Source organism: Mustelus asterias, chromosome 6 (genome assembly GCF_964213995.1).
Source record: "Mustelus asterias chromosome 6, sMusAst1.hap1.1, whole genome shotgun sequence".
NCBI classification, from domain to species: domain Eukaryota; kingdom Metazoa; phylum Chordata; class Chondrichthyes; order Carcharhiniformes; family Triakidae; genus Mustelus; species Mustelus asterias.
Genome location: NC_135806.1, coordinates 80518184 through 80531769, shown reverse-complemented (window position 1 = coordinate 80531769; position 13586 = coordinate 80518184). Strand labels below are relative to the sequence as shown.

Below are 13586 nucleotides of genomic sequence, written 5' to 3'. Positions count from 1 at the left end.
CTTTGATTGATTTATGTAGATGGATCTGAAGCAATGTTCTTTTTACAACGTTGTGCGCAGTTCCTTTAAATTTATAGAACAATTCCTACACCGCATCTTTGAGGCTGCTGCACAGCTTAATGGAAGCACTGCCCCTCAGTCTCTCTGGACCCCCACTGCTTTTAGTTGTTCACTGTTTAGAAATTACTTTGGTCCAGTGTGGATTGTGGCTTGTCTACTTTGAAGTCCATTTGCCACGGTTTTCTCCATTTACTTAATTTCTTTTATTCATTCATGTGATTTGAGTGTCAATGGCAAGGCCAGCTTTTGTTGCCATCCCTAATATTAATTGTAATATCATGCATCCACTGTTTCCAGTGTTGCCTATCTTTGTGCCATCAGCAGTTTTGGGTATATGGCACTCTATCCTGTCATCTAATCCGTCAGTAAAAATGATAACTAATTCAGATCCTAACACAGATCTCTGGAATAAGAATAATCACATCCTGCCAATTACTGTATCTTCCCATTATCCCTACATTCTGTCTCCTGCGGTTTGGCTAACTTCCTAACCAGTTCAATAATTAGCCCTCTGTCCTGTGAGCTTCAACTTCAGCTAATAGTCTCTCAAGAGGGATTTTATTGAATGCCTTCTGGAAGCCCAAATAAATAACATCCATAAGCTTACATGTCTATTAGTTTAGTCACCCTTTTCAATAAAATTCAATCAGGTTTTTTCGGTACAATCTACCCTTCACTAGTCCATGCTGGCTCTCTGCTCAGCTGAAAGTTTTCAGTCATTTAATTATAACAGATGCTAGGTGAGCAGGTTTATAATTCTCTTGTTTCCCTCTTTCACCTTTCTTAAATAACTATTTAGATGGAGCCATGCACAATTTTCCAAAAAAACCCATCTGGTCCACGAATGTATTTTCGGGAAGGAAATCTATCATCTCTACCTGGTCTGGCCTGCATGTGATTCTAGACCCACAGCAATATGGTTGACTCTTAAAAGAAAAATACCCTCAGAAATCATAGAATTCCTACAGTGCAGAAGGAGGCCATTTGGCCCATTGAGTTTGCACCAACTCTGTGACCATCCCACCTGTCCCCGTAACCCCATCTGTTTTCCCCGCTAATCCTCCTAACCTACACATCCTAACATAACAGGCTACAACATGAAGGCATGTAAAATCATCGGCACCAGTGCACCCATTCCCAATGAGCCCAACGCATTATGTGCCCATTTTGAGCAAGAGGTCAACGAGAGCCCTCTACCCCAGAAGCTTCGGACAAACCTCGCACCATCGCAGACATCAGAGCAGCCTTCTCAAAAGTCAACCCACAAAAAGCGAGTGGCCCGGATGGGGTATCTGGATGAGCACTCAGATCCTGCACGGGCCAGCTGGCAGGGGTATTCGCAGACATCTTTAACCTCCCTTTACACCAATCTGAGGTTCTAACTGCTTCAAGAAGATGACCATTAACTTGGTTCCAAAGAAAAGCCAGGCAGCGTGGCCTTAATGACTATCGTCCAGTGGCTCTGACATCCATCAGTATGAAGTGCTTCGAAAGATTGGTCATGGCACGAATCAATTTTGACCTTCCAGATTGCCTAAATCCACTACAGTTTGCCTACTGCCGCAACAGGTCCACAGCAGACGCCATCTCCCTGGCTCTACGCTCAACCCTTGAACACCTAGACAACAAAGGCACCTATGTCAGACTCCTATTTATTGACTACAGCTCAGCCTTCAACACCATTATTCCTACAAAATTCCCCTCCAAACTCCGTGGTCTGGGGCTTGGCTCCTCCCTCTGCAACTGGATCCTGGACTTCCTAAACCACAGACCGCAATCAGTAAAAATAGGCAACAGCACCTCCTCCACCATCATCCTCAACATCGGTGCTCTGCAAGGCTGTGTTCTCAGCCCCCTACTAGACTCCTTATACACCTATTACTGTGTGGCCAAATTCCCCTCCAACTTCATTTTCAAGTTTGCTGACGACACCACCGTAGTGGGTTGGATCTCAAACAATGATGATATAGAGAACAGGAAAGAGATAGAGAATCTGATGAACTGGTGCGACGACAATAATCTCTCTCTTAATGTTAACAAAACGAAGGAGATAGTCATCAACTTCAGGGAGGGTAGTGGAGGACATGCCCCTGTCTACATCAACGGGGGCGAAGTGGAAATGGTCGAGAGCTCCAAGTTTCTGGATGTCCAGATTACCAACAACCTGTCCTGGTCCCTCCATGCTGATGCTATAGTTAAGAAAGCCCACCAACGCCTATACTTTCTCGGGAGGCTAAAGAAATTTGGCAAGTTTGCTACGACCCTCACCAACTTTTACAGATGCACCATAGAAAGCATTCTTTCTGGTTGTATCACAGCTTGGTATGGCTCCAGCTCTGCCCAAGACTGCAAAAAAACTACAAAGGGTCGAGAACGAAGCCCAGTCCATCACGCAAACCAGCCTCTCATGCATTGACTCTGTCTACACTTCCTGCTGTCTCGGAAAAGCAGCCAGTATAATTAAGGACCCCACGCACCCCGGACATTCTCTCTGCCACCTTCTAACATTGGGAAAAAGATACAAAAGTCTGAAGTCACGTACCAACTAACTCAAGAACAGCTTCTTCCCTGCTTCCATCAGTCTTTTGAAAGGACTTACCTCATATTAAGTTGATCATTCTCTACACCCTAGTTATGACTGTAACACTACATTCTGCACTGTCTTTTCCTTCTCTATGTACTGTATACTTTTCCTGTCTCGCGTGCAAGAAACAATACTTTTCATTGTATACCAATACATATGACAATAATAAATCAAATCAAAATCCTGGGGCAACACTAGGGGCAATTCAGCATGGCCAATCCACCTAACCTGCACATCTTTGTGAAATGGCGTAGCAACCCATTCAGTTCAGGGGCAATTCCGGATGAGCAACAGATGCTGGCCCACCCAGCGGCGCTCAGATCCCATGAATAAAAAAATGTGATTTTAATGAGAAGCCAGGACAACAATCTTTGCTTCCCCCTCCTCCACATTCAGGTAAACATTAGTTGAGGCCTGCAGGGGATCCTTTAAGGACTGATTGTGCTGTTGCACATGGACCTGAATTTCAGAATATCACTGGCACTGGCTCCCCTGGTAAATCATCCTGGTGTTAGACGACTTATTTATGAAAGGGACCTGATGCTTGGTTCAGAAGTGAACCTTGAATTTTTATTTTTTGATCAAAGTAATATGGTGGATGGCGTACTTCACATCTGTAATTAACACTTGCTTCCTGCCTGCCATGTAGGCATGGTCTGTTTCGCACTCACTAAAGAGTTATTGGAGTGTTGAATTTCTTGGTGGACTATAGTTTTTGCTACTTTACTTGAAGTGAACAAGTGGAACAGTCAGTCCAGGGCAGATGTAAAGACAAAATCAAGAGAAAATTGGCTAATTTTGTGGTAAAGGAAGTCATTCGATATTTGTTGAAAGTATATTTTTAAACTTTGGGAGCTGAAAAATTAAACCCTTCTAGTCCCGTCTGTAGCTGAGTTCCTATGTTCCTTTTAAAATTGACTTTTTAAGCAGCATTTGTGATGAAGTTATGTTTCTTACCCTAAATAGTTTAGTGAGTTTTTTGGGTATGAAGTAAATCTGGTTTATGTCATTTTTAATATTTGGCTAGGTTTTAAAATATTGTTTAAATATATATGTGAGAAAATGGAGATTGTTCTTTTCTGGTAAAGGTTTCACATTTATGTGATGAGTTTTCTGTACATCTTGCAGGTGCTGCATGGTGAACAATATTTGGAGATGTACAAACCACTGCCAACTTCAGGTAACAGTTTCAGAAATTCGCCTCCTCTTCTGACTTGCTGCAGTTCAGTGTTCTTCTGCTTTTATCATGAATCACAGAGTCGTACAGCACAGAAACAGGCCCTTCGGTCCCTCATGTCAATGTCGACCATTACCAACCTAATACTAATCCCATTTACCAGCACCTGGTTCATTCGTCAGAATCGTTCTTTTCAGTGAAGGCAGAGAAGCAGCACAGGGGTTTGATGAGAGCAGATGGAGAACTACTGTTTCCATTGGCAGAAGGGTCAGTAACCAGAATGTTAGGGTGCCCGATCAGAATTGCCAAGGTGTTTAATGAGGCCAGATTAGACTCCAGCAATTTTTCTATTTTGGCATAAATGTGAGGAAACTGTGCTTTCCTTCAGAGTAATTCCACAGACAAATTCGGGTTCTTTGCTATCAAAACAAGTTTTATTTATTACACAGTTTAAGTGTAACTAACAAAATGACAACAGTTTAACTCTTAACCACTGAACAATTTTTAAACATGAAAAGAAACAACTCTTAATTTGTGCTGTACGAGTGGAATCAGCTGCCGTCGGTGGTGGAGGCAAACTCAATAGGGTCTTTTAAGAGACTCCTGGATGAGTACATGGGACGTAATAGGATGGAGGGTTATAGGTAGGCCTAAAAGGTAGGGATATGTTCGGCACAACTTGTGGGGCCGAAGGGCCTGTTTTGTGCTGTAGTTTTTCTATTTTTTCTATGTTTCTTAATTTCTAACTTGTTACTATTCAGTTCCAATTAAGCAATATTTTTCTTATAGACTTCAACCCCACTTTAAAATATAGTTAGGAAATCCAAATACACTTGCTCTGACTTGGGTTAACAGCTTTGGAGCTTCCAGAGAGATTTTGTAGAGAGGTTGCTATCTTTAAACAGACCTCTCCAACAACTGAACTCAGAAAGCTGCTTTTCTGAGCTACAAAACTAGCTTCACCCATTTCTAATATCACATGACTATATGACCCTGTATACCTAACTCACCTTCCATTACATTAATCAAAAGAACACCTAAGGTGTTCTTTGATAAACAAAAGCTCATTAAGCCTTCTGCTAATAAACACTGCTAAAATGAGTAGTTATCCTGCTTTCCAGCATCTGTTTTATTCTTCCGGACAAACCGACTGTTTCTAACAAAACACTGAATCTTAAAGCAGTCCCCACTTAAACATAACATACATTAATAGCACAGTATCCTCACAAAAAGAAACAGATATAAGATAATTAGCTAAAGAACCAGAGGAGCAATTATTTTTTCTTTTTAGACAAGTTGTCAAAGTTCTACAATGGTGATTGTAACCGATTCAGTGTCAACTTTCTAAAGGCAACTGGATATACCTGAAAATGAGAAGATTTTCGGGGCTAATGGAAAAGAGCAGATGAGTGGATAATTGGATGGCTCTTTCAAAGAGCTGGAACAGCGAAAATGGGCTGAAAGGCTCCTTTGTGCTGTATCATTCTATGAAATCAGTTTTTCCTACAATGATTCCTGTGAGTGCACAGTGTGAAAACCTGAAACCAGAATTTCTGCAGATTACACTGAAAAGACCTAACAGAGGTTAGTTTTGCTTTGAGGAAACTATTGAAGTTAAATGTTACTAGTAAGAATTTGATTACAACAAATGGTATTATAGCCCAGCAGTTAATGTACAGGACTTGCAACCTAGTGGTTGTGAACCTGAGACCATAGCAAACTGTGAAATGGATTCAATAAATCATTTATTTTGTTGTCCAGTAGCAGGAAAAAAAAAGTAGCCATTAAAGCTTCTGGATTATTGTAAAAATTCAGCTGTGCTTCAGGACAGAGAGGCCATCACTTGGTCTGAGCTAATAATGGCAAACTTACAACAATAGCAACGATGACAACCTATATTTATATAATGTCTTTAATGTAATGCAATGCTCCAAGGTGCTTCAGAGGAGCACTATAAGACAGCATGGTACTGAGCTACAAGAGATATTGGTCAGATAACCAAAAGATTGATCAACGAGGTAGGTTTTAAGAAGTGTCTTTATGGAGGAAAATTAGGTAGGGAGGCGGAGAGGTGTACGGTCGGAATTCCAGAGCCTGGGGCCTAGTCAACTGAAAACATGGCTACCAATGGGATAAATAGTTATGTTTGGGAATGCACAAGAGGCCAGAATTAGCGAAGCACAGATATTTTGGAAGGCTGTGAGATTGGAGGAGATTACAGAGAAAGGGAGAAGCAAAGCCATGGAGGGATTTGAAAACAAAGATGAGAATTTTAAAAGCAAGGCATTGCTTGACAGGGAGTCAATTCAGATCAGCAAACACAGGAATCTGGGGAACAGGGCGTGAAGTTGGAAATGCAACTCAGGATCCAAGTGTGATATGGAACAGACTGGCTTCATCTCAGGCTGTTGTCAGGAAGAGGGATGGAGTGATATTTAGGGACCAAAATTTGGAACAGGGTCCAAAAACAAGTGTTTCATTCTTCCAGTCCACTGTGTGGTCGATTCTTAATGCTCCCCAGTAACTAAGGATTGACAGTAAATATTAGGAGTATAGCTGGAATATGTTGCACTTACTTTCTAGCTCTACATTAAAACGAACCACTTGCCAACTCCTGATTTGCTCCTCTACCTCACAAACTTAAGTTATACTCTTGGTTTTGGTGTCTTCGCCAGCCAATCTTTCTCACCCCATAGTGACCAGCAAACTCCCTTGGTATTGTGACTGGCATCTACAGCTTGTCAGCACGACACAAAAGAGATTGGCGGACCACTTTGCCGTATCATTTACTATGTGTAGCACCCACTGTATTAGCTTGCATGACAACTTGTGCACTCTTTAATTTCCTGGACAGTGTCTTTCCAAGTAAATTAGAAGATATTTTTAAGTGAAATGTCAACTGTCATTGAAGTGACAGATTACTTTAAAGTTTTGAAGCAAGTAATATCAGTGTAATTCTTCGGACGATTATAGTGAAAGCAAAAACATTCACTTTTGGTTATTTGTAACTTGTCCTTTATCTTCAGTTCTTGATTGCTTTGATGTCAAGAAGGTGGATGTCTCCCATGGGCTTGGAGTACTATCTGCTTTCTATAATGGCCCTCAGGAAGTGTTGGCTATAACTAATGTGGAATTTTCCTGATTTTAAAAAAAAATTTTGTTCTCTATTTGCAGGCTTCAGTTTCTAACCACTTTCCACTTTAGCAACTAAGCAAGTTTGATATTGAACCTACATTCATGCCCGTTCTATGACATTGACATCATTGCAGTAGATAGAGGCAAGAGTTTATTGAAAATGTACATCCTGCATTGGATTCAAGTGACATGGTAGTAATGTCATTGGTCTGGTAATCCAGAATGGCTCCAAGTGGAGAGGATCTCCAAGAAGATCGCGCATATCGACACTGGTAATCCAGAAGCCCAGGCTAATGCTCACAGTACTATCACAGTAGCTGATGGAACTTAAATTCAATTAATTAACAAAGTTCTATAATTAAAACTATGATTCTTGTAAAAACCCAAAATTCTGCATTAGTTGTACTCAACACTTCCTGGGGGCCATTATAGAAAGCAGATAGCACTCCAAGACCATGGGAGGCATCCACCTTCTTGGCTTCAAAGCAATCAAGAACTGAAGATAAAGGACAAGTTACAAATAACCATTCACTAATGTCCTTTAGGGAAGGAAAACTACTATCTTTACCTGGTCTGGCCTACATGAGATTCCAGACCCATGGCAATGTGGTTGACTCTTAATTGCTCTTGGGGCAATTAGGGACGAGCAACAAATGTCAGCGGCATCCACATCCCATGAATGAGTAAAAAAGAAAAAATCTATCAACAAGACCAGTCATTCACATTTATAACATTGTTTGCCTCCATTTATCTCCACAGATGAAAAGCTAATCCATACTGTTACTATCTAATCGCTGCACTCTCCCAAGTTGATCAACCTTCTTTCTTCCACTATCCATCAACTGGTTTCCATTCCATGTCTTCACTGACACCCAAATTCTGCACACTTATCACCATTGCCCTTAGTAAACTTTCCTGGGGGTTGCTGTGTCCCCTAAAACTAAGGCCGTGATTCTCCCACATTGGACCCAAGTGCACACGCGGAAAACCTGGAGGATTCTTCCATCTGATGGATGCCATTTATGCATCGTTGACAACCTGCTGGTTGTCAATCTCTGCACTCGGACATCCACCCCCCTCCCCCCCCCCCCCCCTCAAATGTAGTGGTGCCCCACCCCCCTGCCCACACACTGACCAGGGAAGCACCACCAATCCCCAATCCCTCACCAAGAGGGGCATCTTACCCCCTCCCCCAATGCAGGCATGAGGTTGATCTGACCAACTTCCCCCCCCCTCATACCCTCAAAGCAACCTCCTACACCTGCCATTCAGACCCTCCACTCAGCTCAACTTCTTTTCCAGGCCCACCACAGCCCCCCTTCCCCCTCAGACCTTCCACTCAGCTTCCCTTCATACCTCACATCTTGGCAGTGCCAACAGTGCAGTCACTGTTCCCTGACCTGGCACTTTGGGCCTCGAGGGAGCTCGAGAATATAAGAACTAGGAACAGGAGTAGGCCATCTGGCCCCTTGAGCCTGCTCTGCCTTTCACTAAGATCATGGCTGATCTTTGCGTGGACCAGCTCCACTTACATGCCTGCTCACCATAACCCTTAATTCCTTTACTGTTCAAAAATGTATCTATCCGTGCCTTAAAAACATTCAATGAAGTAGCCTCAACTGCTTCACTGGGCAGGGAATTCCACAGATTCACAACCCTCTGTGTGAAGAAGTTCCTCCTCAACTCAGTCCTAAATCTGCTTCCCCTTATTTTGAGGCCTTGCCCCCTAGTTCTAGTTTCACCCGCCAGTGGAAACAACTTCCCTGCTTCTATCTTATCAGTTCCCTTTATAATCTTATATGTTTCTATAAGATCTCCCCTCATTCTTTTGAATTCCAATGAGTATAGCCCCAGTCTACTCAGCCTCTCCTCATAAGCCAACCCTCTCAACTCCAGAATCAACCTAGCGAACCTCCTCTGCACCTCGTCCAGTGCCCGTATGTCCTTTCTCGAGTAAGGAGACTAAAACTGTACACAGTACTCCCAAGTGTGGCCTCAACAGCACCTTATACAGCTGCAATATAAGCTCGCTGTTTTTAAACTCCATCCCTCTAGCAATGAAGGACAAAATTCCATTTGCCTTCTTAATTACCTGCTGCACCTGCAAACCAACTCCTTGTGATTCTTGCACAAGGACACCCAGGTCCCTCTGCACAGCAGCATGCTGCAATTTTTTACCATTTAAATAATAGTCCATTTTGCTGTTATTCCTACCAAAATGGATGATCTCACATTTACCAACATTGTACTCCATCTGCCAGACCCTTGCCCACTCACTTAGACTATCTATATCCCTTTGCAGACTTTCAGCATCCTCTGCACACTTTGCTCTGCCACTTATCTTAGTAAGAACTCTCACAGCACCAGGTTAAAGTCCAACAGGTTTATTTGGCAGCACAAGCTTTCGGAAAGCTTGTGCTGCCAAATAAACCTGTTGGACTTTAACCTGGTGTTGTGAGATTTCTTACTGTGCTTACCCCAGTCCAACGCCGGCATCTCCACATCATGGCTACTCATCTTAGTGTCATCTGCGAATTTTGACACACTGCACTTGGTCCCCAACTCCAAATCATCTATGTAAATCGTAAACAATTGCGGTCTGAACACTGATCCCTGAGGCACACCACTCGCCACTGATTGCCAACCAGAAAAACACCCGTTTACCCCCACTCTTTGCTTTCTGTTAGTTAACCAATCCTCTATCCATGCTAATACATTACCCGTAACACTGTGCACCTTTATCTTATGCAGCAGTCTTTGGTGCGGCACCTTGTCAAATGCCTTCTGGAAATCCAGATATACCACATCCATAGGTTCCCCATTGTCCACTGCACATGTAATGTTCTCAAAGAATTCCACCAAATTAGTCAAACATGACCTACCCTTCATGAACCCATGCTGCGTCTTAACAGTGGGACAATTTATATCCAGATGTCTCGCTATTTCTTCCTCGATGATAGATTCAAACATTTTCCCTGCTACAAAAGTTAAGCTAACCAGCCTATAGTTACCCGCCTTTTGTCTACCTCCTTTTCTAAACAGTGGCGTCACATTTGCTGTTTTCCAATCTGCGGGAAGCACCCCAGAGTCCAGAGAATTTTGGTAAATTACCACTAGTGCATTTGCTATTTCTCCCACCATCTCTTTTAGTACCCTGGGATGCATTCCATCATGGCCAGGAGACTTGTCTACCTTTAGCCCCATTAGCTTGCCCAATACTGCCTCTTTCGTGAGAAGGTTGGTCCAGTGGCCATTTGCCCCTCTGCTGCTGCCAGGCTACAGAGGAAGGGTCCTGAGGTTGGGTGGATTCACGCTGGGGGCAAGGGGGCTGACCCCATCACTCTCTGCCAGGATGGGAGTGTCGTGGCCCCTTCTAGTCCCGACAGACTTGAAGATCATCCCTGGCATGGTGATTTTGGGCAGACTTTGTGATCAGTATCCTGCCTGTCAGTTGTGCAAATTTCAAAGTGACCAGAACACTTTAATGTCCGGGGCGGCATGGTGGTTAGCACTGCTACTTCACAGCAACAGTGACCCATATTCAATTCTGGCCTTGTGTGACTGTCTCCGTGGAGTTTGTACATTCCTCCCTCTGTCTGAGTGGGTTTCCCCCGGGTGCTCTGGTTTCCTCCTACTGGCCAAAGATATGCAAGTTAGGAGATTGACAGTGCTAAATTGCCCCAAGATGTGTAGGTTCGGGGTATTAGTAGGGTAAACGCATGGGGTTACAGGGATAGGGCAGGGAGTTGGCCTGGGTAAGATGCTCTGTCAGAGAGTCAGTGTAGACTCCTTCTGCATGGGAGGGATTCTATGATTCTGTCTGCCAGAAGTTTTAAATCATTGCAGCAGTCCATTCTACAACAGAGATTTTCCTTTCTCCCTGTCAGAAGCTGCAGTAACAGCAAACCCCATTCAAGTCTTCTGAGGAAGAGGACATGTCAGTTTCGCCTGGGGGGCAAGGAGGGGGATTCCAATCTGCACAGCATTATACTCAGCTCCAATGTATGCACACAGCTTTGATTTGAAGTTGCTTTGGCTTCCCCAGCAAGTTGAAATAATTGTAGCCCCCTCCATTGCATTTGAAGCCTTTGATCTGCAACAAGTTCAGTGTGCAGTGCCTTGCAAAAGATTCAACTGGCGGCTCAATGGGTTTCTATCATCTTCCAGCCACCTGTGTTTATTTTTATTTCACTTCATGGTTGAATGCACCTCATTGATCCTGACCATAATGTTGATAGAGTCTAAACTTGATAGATTGTGGGTAGCACTTTTATTCTTTCATTCCGTAGACTCCCCAGACAATTTGACTCCAAAAACCTAATTTAATTGCCACATGCACAGCTTTCCTTACCCACACAGAATATATGCATAAACACAAAGAATCTATACATATTATTACATTAAGATAGAAACATAATTGTGGAAATATATTAAATGTTGGTGAGAAGTGCTTACTTGGCAAAGTTATGTAATTTCTGATGTAAAATGAGACTTTTTCCAAAAATACAGATTAGTTAGGGAGAAACAAAAAAAACTAATCACTTACGAGTAATCATGTTTGTCTATTTGTTAGGAACCCTGAAGTCTGAGGGTACTATTGCTGATATTTTTGATAAAGGATCTGGTGCTGTTATACTTCTTGATGGTAAGTTTTAATGTAAAAATAAACTCAACTTTAGGTTTCACAATGAATGTTTGATGGGATTATCTATTTGGAGTAGCCTTGTGCTCCTCTTCAATCTTTGGCTCTTATTTTCTTTTTGCCTTCCGTTACTCTATTGAATTTGAGCAAAGAATTTGCTTTATTGAGAATGGATCAATTTAAGCAATTGACAACTCATTTGTTTGGTTTCTATATTTCAAAATGCCCAACCATAAAGTCCACTTGTATTAAGGAGGATTTTGGATGAAAATGATATGCTTGAAATGCTTCCAATTTAAACTCCATCATTTTGCTTAAAAAGCATAGATGTGAAATACATATTCAGTCCTACAACTTGAAAGCATAATCAAGTCATTGCAAGATGCTACAGCTTTTTACCTTGTACTCTTGAGACTTGGAGGCATATTGGATGGATGGTGAGGGTCAAGGAATATCCAATCATCAAATCAAACGCTCATTTTCTGAGTGCCTCAGTCATATGGCCATCCATTCAAGTTGAGTTCTGAAAAGACATGTACAGATAAACTTTGCCTGTACTGACTAAATCTATAACTAACTCTAGGTCTACTTCCCTTTCAGTTCATACCTACAATGAGAAAGACTTGCTCTGCTATAACCAATTTTCTATATTTGTTGTGGGAGCTGGAGGCTTTGGAGGAAAAAGGACATCTGATAAAGTTAAGGTAAATGTCACTATACACATGCCTGAGGCTATTTTTCAGATTACTTGTGTCATGTTCATGCCAGTAGGACACAATTATTTCCTCTGAGCAAGATGAAGGTGTTTAATTTAGAATTGGCTATTCTCTCAGGACATTAGATATTTATACCACAATTAATAAACTCAAAAGTTTTAAAACTTGTAATAGTTATTAAATTGCAATGTGTTACATTTTGCTCATTTAATTTCTGGTGACATTCTACAGTATTGAGCTGTAATAAGTATTAAAGCATAATAATATGCTTTAATACTAGCATATTAGTGTAAAATAGTATTTCTGTCCCATTTTATATGCTTGTTTTTTTTTGCAGTTAGAATCTAATATTAAGCTTATGTTCACTGAATATCCAGCTCTACTCAATGCCTCTTTACCTCTCCATTGACAGGTTGCTTGTCTCGTATCTGGCCCTGGATGAGTGCCATTTCCTCCAATGAAATGTATTAGGACAAACAAAGCCATTGCTTTTGGCTCCTGTCACAACTCCATAATTATCAATTTCTTAGCCTGTCTCAGGTCGAAGAGATGGCCTGTCTCAGACTGAACAGCAGTGTGTTTGCAACTTCAGTATCTTGTTTGTCCCTGAGCAGAGCTTCAACAGGATATTTCTGACAAATATCCTGTTGAAATATCTCTATCTGTGTCTCATCTGCTGAAAACCTTATCTGTGACTGGAATTTCCTCCAGGCAGGAACACCCGCGACGGAGGTGATGAGCTATTGGGCGCTGGTGCGATCTTCTGGTCCTACTAAAGTCAACGGCAATTTTCATGGCTCGCTTGACGGACTGGAAGATCTTCCCAGCGGGAAGGGCTGGAAAATTCCGGTCTATGTTTTTGTTACCTCCAGACTTAACTGTTCTGATGGCTGACCTCCCTCCTATTTTTCAATCTTCAAGATCAATCAAAACTCTGCCGCCGATACACTAGCTCACGCTTAATCCTATTCATCCATCACCTTGGTGCTCTTAGTTCATAATTCTTCAAATCCCTCTGTGGCCTTGCTCGTATCTATTTCTGTAAGTTTCTTCACCCCTGCAATAACAAAAATACAAACGCAAATAACATCCCAGAAATAATTGTGAATTGGGAGGTAAAAGGGAGAGATTTAAACAATTGCAATCACTAGGAAAAGGGTACTAAGAAAATGATTAGAACCAAAAGCTAACAAGTCCCCTGGTCCTGATGGACTACTTTAAGGTCTATAGGATGAAGTGGCTGCTGAGATGGTAGATGCATTGGTTTTAATT

At 42.1% G+C, this 13586-nt stretch overlaps 1 protein-coding gene across 2 annotated transcripts in view; it reads left to right on the top strand.

Moving 5' to 3' along the window:
• Positions 1–13586, top strand: part of hsd17b4 (hydroxysteroid (17-beta) dehydrogenase 4) — a 103701-nt gene that overhangs the window by 50283 nt on the left and 39832 nt on the right. For both annotated transcript variants that reach the window (XM_078214608.1, XM_078214607.1), the window contains 3 exons: positions 3773–3824; positions 11530–11601; positions 12199–12302. In XM_078214608.1, coding sequence (XP_078070734.1) covers positions 3773–3824; positions 11530–11601; positions 12199–12302 — 228 coding nt within the window. The remainder of the gene's footprint in view (positions 1–3772; positions 3825–11529; positions 11602–12198; positions 12303–13586) is intronic.